Source organism: Mus pahari, chromosome 1 (assembly GCF_900095145.1).
Source record: "Mus pahari chromosome 1, PAHARI_EIJ_v1.1, whole genome shotgun sequence".
Lineage (NCBI taxonomy): Eukaryota > Metazoa > Chordata > Mammalia > Rodentia > Muridae > Mus > Mus pahari.
In genome coordinates, this window is record NC_034590.1 from 134,628,885 (window position 1) to 134,639,122 (window position 10,238).

Genomic DNA, 10,238 nt, shown 5'->3' on the forward strand with positions numbered 1-10,238 from the left:
ACGTTTTTACAGTGCAGCAGAGCTGTGACTACAAATAGGTCCACCTGCTTCCCTCTGTGCTGTGTGACACCAAACAAGTTACTTTCCCATTCTGCCCCTCTCTTCTATAAGATATGGATAATAATATCACCTGCTTTATGAAGATTAATGTGTAGATGTATATAAAACACTTACAATGGTCTTTGGACCAGTAAGTACAGTGTGGGAGTAACTAGTGTTATTCTAGTTTAAGTCACATTTCATAGAGCTAATCAAGGCCATGCTCATCTGTCCACTCATCTGTCCACCACAAGCATCACGTATTGAGCAGGCTATGTTTAAGCAAGGTTCCAGATGCTTCCCAAATGACCTCCGTGAGGCTAACAATGGCTTCATCAATATAACATCTGTACCTCCTTTTCATGCCCACATCTGCCCTTTTCCGTCTATTCTTCTAATTCAGTTGACACAACCAAAAATGGAATCAAAAACTATAGCCAGAAAGAAACTCTGCTCTTATGGTCTACAAACTAAAGCTCTGTTTCTTCCTTTTTTATTTCATTTGTTCTATAGTGCCATGCCTCAAATCCAGTGCCTGAGGCATGTTACGCAAGTGTTAGACCATCAAGCTACAGCCCCAGCCTGGTTTTGTTTGTTTGTTTTGTTTTTAACCTTAAAAAAAAAGATCGAAATAGCTTTAAAAATAATAGAATAGTTTGTGAAATATGAAGTTCAAATTTCAGTGTTTATTATACCTGGCCACACATGTGCTACAAAAAAAAATTAATTATGAGCACATACACAAAAACAAACAAACAAACCCTCTTGGCATACACAACCACCCTGTGGCCTTTTGCAAATATTAGCAGATTCCTTGTCCAAAGCATAGGAGAAACCGATGGGAGGAAACCGATGTGTAAAGAATTAAGCATCTCTTGGATGAACACTGGTCCCACTTAGCTCTCCAAGCCTTGGTTTCTTCATTGGTGCTCAACATTCCCACCATGTGAGTTCCTTGATCCTCTTGGTCCCCACTGATTCAACTCAGACAGTGTTTTAGCTCCAATGCTTTTGCCTCACAAGTACCCTGGCCAGTGGCTCTCGGCCTTGGCACCTCCATAGCGTGATCACTGGAATCACCCTCTGTACTTTTGGTTTGGGGTTTTGTCTTTGCTCTAAGCCAGGGTCTCACCCAGGTTTTGTTCAAACTCCTGATCTTCTTGCCTCGGCCTCTCCCAGAGGACCTAGCAGGTTAGGTGACTTACACAAGATGAGCTAAAACTTAAACCCAAGTTACTCTGCCTACCCTCCTTCCTCCAAATGCACTAGGTCTGAGTGCAGAAGATGGACCCTCTTAGCAAACGTACTTAAATTCTAAAATGCAGAAGTTCTGAAAAACTAAGTTCACAGGTCATTGGGTGAACATTTGACAAGAGGAGACAATGCCTTGGAAACTTTTGCACTAAATCTTACAAAAATGTTAAAAAACAAAAACAGTGCACATAACTAGATTCATCCAGAATTTTCTTTATTCAATAAAAAGAAAGAAGTGACCAGAAGGATAGAAGCAATTCCAGGCCAAAGAGAGCAGAGGGTATTAGATGGTTTGACCCAGTGACTGCTTGCTTCATGTCTTGTAACTATGCCCACAGACATGTAGAGCAGACATCAGTGTGTTCTTCATTGTAACCTGAACCCATGTGGGCCAAGTCAGACTTGGAACCAATGTCTAAAGAATGCCTCTTTCATGAGAAAGCCCCACGACTCATTAGTGATTCTGACATGGGGAGGTGTGGGAACCTAGGCAAGGATTAATGTAACTGTAGTTGTGGAGATGTAAAAATTAAATCACCCTGGTGGAGAAGGAGCTCAGCTCACCCTCAGCGGCTGCAACTCTCTGTCAAGGTCTGATTGTTCCAGATGTGACATTGTTTACCTCAGATGAAGGAAGGGCTGGGAGTAACTCTCCAAGGTAGAGTGCTTGCCTTTGATTCACATTAAAAGTCTATTCAAGTTATAAAATGAAGGAAAGAGCCCATTGGTAGATAAGACAACATCTCTCTGGTCCCACATCTCATATCTCCTAGCTAGGCTGTGGCTTCTGCCACATAACTTGCCTTTACAGCCCCAAGGTCACCCAATATCTTCAGCTCCTCAAATCCTCAGTCCTCCTGCCCACAGTCTGTCCTATAATTTTCCACATGACCCATCAAGGCATACAGATTGGGATCAGTTCGCTCTGGGTTCCCACCCACAGCCCCTGAGGCCAGTCAGGGCCTTGCTCATCTGGGAGCATGGCCTGCAGGAGGTTTCACTCAACTGCCATTCCCCTCAGGGTAAATTTTCTTATGCAAGAGCATTGCCAATTCTTTCCTTCCCACGTTGACATCACTGAATCTTTCAGGAACAGACTCCAAGCCTTGGCCCTGAGGAGTGTAACCCATAACTAGCATTTCATCCAATCACATCAGGACTCAAACTCCAGATGCTGGAGTCTCAGGAGGATTTGATCCACTCTGGTACACAACAGGCCACACACCCCAGGCCTTCCCATAAACTGCTTTATTTTCACTTGTTTTATTTCAAAGAAGCAGAAAGCAAACTCAAATATTCCAACCATGGTAGGACAGGATGACCATACAGTGGAAAACAGGTAAACTCCTCCCTAAGGAGGAGTCAGAAACTGCAAGTCAGAAACACCAGGAAGACATTATAAACTCAGGGGAGAGCAGAAGTGGAGCCTGGGGATTAAATCTAGGCAATTTACACTGTGGTTTGACCAAATTATAAGTATACCTGTGTCTCCCTTTCTTTCTAGTGGGCATCAATCTACCTGGCAACTATAGGGGGAAAATTAAGTATACATTTGTAATGTTTTAAAAATAATTTTTCAATAATAATTTAAAAATAAATAACATTTGAAAGTAAGTGTCACCCTAGCATGGAAAGCCAAGTCTGTATGTAAGGAAGAGCAGCCCTGGTAGGACAGGTTCTTTTCTAAGTCAGAACACCAGAACACATACATAAACACACACACACATACACACACGCATGAACACATACACATGAACATACACACATATGAACATACATGCAAACATACAGGCACACACATGAATACATATACATGAACATACATATACATGAACACATACACGTGAACATATACACATGAACATGAACACACACACATGAACATACACACATGAACACACATGCACACAATACAGGCACACACTTGAATACATATACATGAAAATACATATACATGAACACACACATGAACACATACACATGAACATACATACACATAAACATGCACATGAACACATACACGTGAACATACACACACATGAACACACACACACACAACCCAACAGCTGGTGATTGGCACACTGATTCATACACTGTGACAGAAAGCTTCAAGGTTGGGCCCCAGAGGATCATATAACGGTCAAAGCTAACTTCACAAATTAAATTATTTTAATTATGATAGCCTTTTCTAAACCTATATGGGGCAGAGATTGCTGAGCAGGTAAAGATTCTTGCCATCAGCCCAGTAGCCTGTGTTTGATCCTCAGAACCCACATGGTGGATGGAAAGAGCAGCTTCTGCGAACTGTCCTCGGACCCCCACAGGAATGCACACAGAAAACAAATATTCTTTGGTATCTAAGACTCTAGATCTCCTTTGCCGTGGGTTCCCTGCTTGCTGACCTTGCTCTGTGCTGCCACAGTGCAGCGGTCTTGCCTGGGGCCCCAGCTCCTAGGCCTCTGCAGTTAGACTACTTACTGTATTGTATTTCCTTACAGCTGGCATATATTGGATATCTGATGCTCTTCAACTACATCGTGTTAGTGAAGATGGAGCGCTGGCCTTCCACTCAGGAATGGATTGTCATCTCCTACATTTTCACTCTGGGAATAGAGAAGATGAGAGAGGTAACAGCTTCATAAACGAAAACGGAAGGGAGATGTTGGCTCATCGTATCTGAGGAGGGAGAGCCAAGACGGGGGTGTGGGGTCCAAATTAAGCCCCAAACTGTGTTCTCAAAAGCTGCTGAGGGCTGCCGCTCTCCTCTGTGTCAAACCTAGAGAGGTGTCCTAGGGCAATTAAGTCTATTTCCTGCTCACATGCTTTTTGCTCCAAGACGTTCTCCAGTGGGCTTCGATATCATTTACACCTCTGTCTTCTCATCCCTGGGAGGATGGCGCATTAAATTTTGCTATTCTTAACTCCCATCTCAGCCCCTTACTTGGGATCTCCTTGGACATTGTCCATCAATCCAGTGTCACCTCTCCAAATGTGTTTTGGCAACTCGCCACCAAGCACAGTTCCCTGAACCCACTTGATGAGCAGAGAGAAACAACTCCTCTGTATGTATCCTTTTGTTCAGTTTGTTCTTGAGTTGGTTCCTTCTTGGTGCAGATGCTGACCATCCACCAGCCTTCCACCCCTAGGGAGCACCATGGAGGCTGGGCACACAGTTGTGGTATTTCAGGTTGAGGATGTAGTAGCCTCATCTACCTCCAGACAACCTAAGAAATGTCCAGCGCTATATGACATGTTTGAAGTCAAAGCTAGCCACATGGACAGGACATTTTATTCAGTGCTAAAAAAAAAAGAAATGAGCTATGAGGCTATGGGAAAATGTAGGTGTGTATTACAAAGAGAAAAAAATCTGAACAGGATATATTCTGTATGACTCCAGACATGAAATTCTGGGGAAACGTATGAGGGAGCACTATGGAACCAGTAAGATAGGTGGTTGCCGGGGTAGGACTTTGGAATGATGTGCCCAGGGCTTCTAAGGGCACAGAAATTCTTTGTACGCCGTTCTAGTGATGGATTCAAATTGATCCACATAGGTTCAAACCCACAGAATGTACCCTGATGTGAACCGTAGTCTCTAAGTGATAATGAGTCAACATCAATTCACCACTTAAGCACCTTTGTAGGGATCCACACTTACCATGGAAAGTGTCTTTTGTGAACTTAGCACTGCTCCAAACACTTAAGTTTAAAAAAGAAAGAAAGAAAAAAGGAGAGAGAGAGAGAGAGAGAGAGAGAGAGAGAGAGAGAGAGAACAAGAAAAGCTAACCCCAGCAGCCTTTTAGATTCCAAGAGCTAAAAGCTATGTGGTCAAGAAACAGTCCACAAGAGGGCGCAGCAATCCTGCTCAGTGCTCTCCACAAACTCCAACCTCACCAGAGAAAACCCGGCCCAGAAGGCAGGCTTGCAAGGTGAAGCGACTCCTCTGCTTGTTCCCTGAAGCTGCAGTGAGTGGGCGGGGCCTTCCCAGTAGGAAAGGTTCCTGTCAAGGCTGCGTTTCTGGGAGCTCCAGAACAATCCTGATTTCTTTATTACAGTGGGTGGGTACCGAAGGAGGCAGGGCCAGTTGTTAAAACCCACAAGCCCACCTTCGTAACCCAGACAGCGTCACAGACTGAATTTCATCTCTGGAATGGTTTCAGAAGAAGAAAGATGCAGTATCTATTAAACTTGACTGCACTGAGATTTACATACATACATACACACACACACACACACACACACACACACACACACACACTTTGCATTCAGCACCTTTCTCTGGAGCTGTTTGGGTGCTATTTTCATTCTAATTAGCATTTCCCCATCCCAGACGCTTGAGAGTGGTTTATAAGTCTCATCTGACTAGAGACTGGATTAAATGACTAGGGGACCAAGGTAGGGAGATGTCCTGTCCGTGTTGCTGCGGCCAATTCTCTGCACTGGTTTCTGCCATTCAGAGGGCCTTCCGTTTCTTGAACAGTACCATGGACTTGTAAGCTGAAAAACAGAAATAAATTTGCCTGGGACTTTGTGTAGCTCTGAGAACCGAGCCTGCTTCCGCTAGGGGCCCTGGCGCCTTGTGATGCCAGCCAGCGTTCTGGAGACTCAATACCCAGCCACATATTCCTTCCCCATCACAAGCAGAGGAGGGAAAGACTGGAGTGTGGAGACTGGAGTCTGTCCAGGACGAGGCTGGAAGAAGACAGGGAGCAGCCTGTACTCTGTGGACTGTTCTGGTGTAGCTGCCAAGTGGGCGGGCCGCCAGCAACCTCCAGCCCTGGCTATCCATTCCTTATGAAGCTGCATGTCAGGGCAGGCAGGGTGGGGCTTCCGATGCTGGGTCAGGACCGGGTCAGCTGAAGAGTGCTTGTCTCTGAGGGGAAGATGTGGGAAGTGAGGTTGTGGCCATTTTTGTGTGTGTGTGCCTGACCTTTTTCTCTGCAACTGGTGAGGTCGCCTTTCCCCCTACCCCCATGTCCTCATTTTGAACTCTGTGAGGAAAGGCTCAACTATGGAATGGGTGACAACTCGCACAAGCACTGGCCTTCCTGCCTCCTCGTGGTTGCTACACAAGCCCTTGGGAACTCAGACGCAAGATCCTGGAAGGATGGAAAAATTTGCATGCTTCCGTGCCTCCCAAGCAAACACGAGGAAGGCTGTGGTTTCATGTGCTGCCTTCCCATTCTCTTTAGCACATACTTCTGCATGTAGTCACCAGAGCCGGGCCACAGTAATCCCTTAATACTATGGAACTGTTTACAGCGAGCCTTAGTAGACATTATCTCACCCAGTTCCCCCACAAGTCTGTGAGGGCGGCGGCAGCCATGATCACATCCATCTCCCCCCCCCCCCATTTATGGGTCAGGGAAACAAGACTGAGCAATTGTTTGGTATGCCACAACCAGAAAAAAGTGAGCTAGGTCTGAAACCTCTTGAGTCGTCTGAAACTCACTTCCCTTTCCACTCTCCCATGATGCTCTACTGCAGTGGTTCTCAACCTGTGGGTTTTGTCCCCCTTGAGGGTAGAATGACCCTTTCACGGGGGTCGTCGCCTAAGACCATCAGAAAATATACAGGTATTGTATTATGATTCATAACAGTAGCAAAATTGCAGTTATGAAGTAGCAACAAAAAAATGATTTTATGGTTGAGAGGGTCACTACAACATGAAGGACTGTATTAAAGGGTCACAGCATCAGGAAGATTGAGAACCACTCACCTACTAGGTCCCGGGATTCCAAGGCCTGTGTTGAGGGATGGCTTAGCAGTGATGGAGCAGAAGAAGAGCTCAACCATCCATTTACTCCTGGTTCACACCAACTCTCTCTCTCTCTCTCTCTCTCTCTCTCTCTCTCTCTCTCTCTCTCTCTCTCTCTCTCTCTCTCTCTCTCTCTCTCTCTCTAGCTTAGGAAATGGAGTATAATTTACCTGTCAGGAAAAGAACTCATGGTGCTGCTTGATGGTCCTTTGCTCACACATACAACTCTAATCACCAACCACATCATGGTTTAGGTCTTAAAGAGCACACTGTGTGTTGCTCAGAAAATAAATGGTAGGCTGGTGGCCACAGTGACGACAAGCATGCCATTAGAAAACTGGTGCCACCATGTGCCTTATCTAATGGGACTTAGAATTCAGCAATAACCATGGGGGTGGAGAGAAGCCACTAATGGGGTTGTACTTGCAGGTGATGAGACTTGGTAATGCCAGAGAGGAATGGGAGGTGTCCTGTAGGAGTGGCCCATGTCACTCAGTGCTGAAGAGCTGAAGGTTGTAGCTCTGCAATGTGTTGGGAATACATAATGTTGTAGCAAAAGCCAGCAGTGCCTCAGAATTGCCAGACAATGCCAAGGATCAAACCTGTTGTTTACGCCTGCTTCTAGACTGTGTGCACCTGGATGACCTGAGCTTAGCTCGATTGTAAATTCATAGCATACAGGTATCCAAGTAGCCAGATAGCTTCTTACGTCCGCTAACGGACAAAGAAAGCTCTTTCCAGCTGAGCCGAAATTATAGGAGAAGCCCGATCTAAGCCCTCTCTGCTGCCTCGTAGATCCTGATGTCGGAGCCGGGCAAGCTGCTGCAGAAGGTGAAGGTGTGGCTTCAGGAGTACTGGAACGTCACAGACCTCATCGCCATCCTTCTCTTCTCTGTGGGAATGATCCTTCGTCTTCAAGACCAGCCCTTCAGGAGTGACGGGAGGGTCATCTACTGTGTGAACATCATTTATTGGTATATCCGTTTGCTAGACATCTTCGGCGTGAACAAGTACCTGGGCCCATATGTAATGATGATTGGGAAAATGGTAAGCAAGGTCAATTGGTTCCGTGTTACTCATCCTCAGAGGCAGATCCATAATCATAGACAGAGATACGTGATTTCATCTGGATTTGCTACCGAGGTCTGCAGGAGATTGGCCCCGGGGGTGTTGGAGTTTTTAAATTCCCTTTGAGTGTTTTGTGAATCTGTCTATAATTGCTATATAAAAACTAAAGAATTTAATCATCATCCACTGATTTACTAACTGAAGCATATGGAAAGATCACCTGCATTATGTCAGTCACAGGCTTACAAGTAGAGCAAAGCTGGGCAGTGGTGCCATAGGCCTTTGATCCCAGCACTCAGGAGGCAGAGGCACAGGGACCTCTGAGACCAAGGCCCCTTATCTACAGAGCTAGTTCTAGGACAGCCAAGGCTACACAGAGAAAGCCTATCTACAAAGAAAAAGAAAAGTTGGGCATAAAATGCCATTTTGTGAGATTGGGACAGAAGGAGAGGAAGGGAAGTACTGTGCATGCAGGGTGAAAGGTGCTCAGGGAGACCTACTAAGTACAGAAAGACCACAGTCACAATAGGTTCCCTCAGGATGCTCACAGAGGCCAGGCTTGGAGGAGGATTTGGGCTCTGTCTTAGTCAGGGTTTCTATTCCTGCACTTCATGACCAAGAAGCAAGTTGGGGAGGAAAGGGTTTATTCAGCTTACACTTCCACACTGCTGTGCATCATCAAAAGAAGTCAGGACTGGAACTCAAGCAGGTCAGGAAGCAGGAGCTGATGCAGAGGCCATGGAGGGATGGTCTTTACTGGCTTGCTTCCCCTGGCTTGCTCAACTTGCTTTCTTATAGAACCCAAGACTACCAGCCCAGGGATGGCACCACCCACACTGGGCCCTCCCATCCTTGATCACTAATTGAGAAAATGCCTTACAGCTGGATCTCATGGAGGCATTTCCTAATGATAACTTTCTTCTGTGATAACTCCAGCTTGTGTCAAGTTGGCACACGAAGTCAGCCAGTACAGTCTCCAATAAAGGTGTTAACAGATTCTGAAGACTCCTAAAAGATGAGTTCATAGGGGTCTCTTTGGCATCATCTCAACTTCGATCCCACATGCTGCTGAAACCAAGGAGTAGCATCACAGACGTTCCAGTTTGCTGTCACTGAAGATTTATGATAGAGATCATTGTTAATTCAGTATTTATTAAATGTCTGTGTATGAATTCTACTGAAATGCATCTTAAGCAACCAAAAATCTTCCCCCCCAAAAAAAGAAAAGAAAAAACACCAACAAATGTACACAAAGAGAGGAAAATTTTAAATCCAAAATAAATTCCCTTTGCTCCTCGATATTCAGTTCACTGCCTTCTAAGGCAACAATGAACAATAAACGTACTTTGTAGAGCTGTGGTAATTAGAAATGGCACGTGCTAAACAATGACTGGCTCTTAGTTGGCCGGTTGGTAAATTATGTCTGTCGTTGTTGTGTTTATATTGTTTTTTAAAGGACAATGGAGAAAGAAAAGTTTATAAACACTATTGTTCTCTATAACCAGCTGCTTCGGACACAAACTTGGAATTACCACACCAACACTGATTAGGGTAAATGACACCAGACACATTCTAGAAAAGAAAAGGTTAGATGCTGGAGCCTAAGTTACCCAAACTGAACCCAGTTCAATTTGATATTGTTTGAGAAGGAGGGGGTATTAACATCATTTGTTTATTCTATTCTATGTCTTTGTTTAATAATGGATTTGAGACTTGTATGAAAATTCTTATGTCTAAAGGCAGACTGTGGAACGGACTGAAGGCAAGGGAATCTATGCATCCCTGCTCTCAACTTATATAGGAAAATGATTATATGGAGTCTCTGGAAAGAACCAGCCTTTATGAGATTCGCAAGTATTTTTCCAAGTAAAATGAGAAAAAATTATCAGACTGTAACAACTGGGAAATCAGGCCAATTTTCCTCCACCTTGACATTCTTTTTCATTTTTTTAAAGAGTGGCTCACTCACTATGTAACCCGATCTCACTACCCTCCTGCCTTTGCCTCCTATGTGCTAGGACCACAAGCTTGCACACTACACCCAGTTGGGACTGTGTGGGTCTTTGCAGCAGAGACCTTGTCCTCTATCTCTCTCTCTCTCTCTCTCTCTCTCTCTCTC

At 44.9% G+C, this 10,238-nt stretch overlaps 1 protein-coding gene across 21 annotated transcripts in view; it reads left to right on the forward strand.

The window, feature by feature from the left end:
- Trpm3 (transient receptor potential cation channel subfamily M member 3) overlaps positions 1-10,238 on the forward strand; it is a 508,459-nt gene that overhangs the window by 431,235 nt on the left and 66,986 nt on the right. For all 21 annotated transcript variants that reach the window (XM_029539424.1, XM_029539490.1, XM_021218256.2 and 18 more), the window contains 2 exons: positions 3,792-3,920; positions 7,847-8,098. In XM_029539424.1, coding sequence (XP_029395284.1) covers positions 3,792-3,920; positions 7,847-8,098 — 381 coding nt within the window. The remainder of the gene's footprint in view (positions 1-3,791; positions 3,921-7,846; positions 8,099-10,238) is intronic.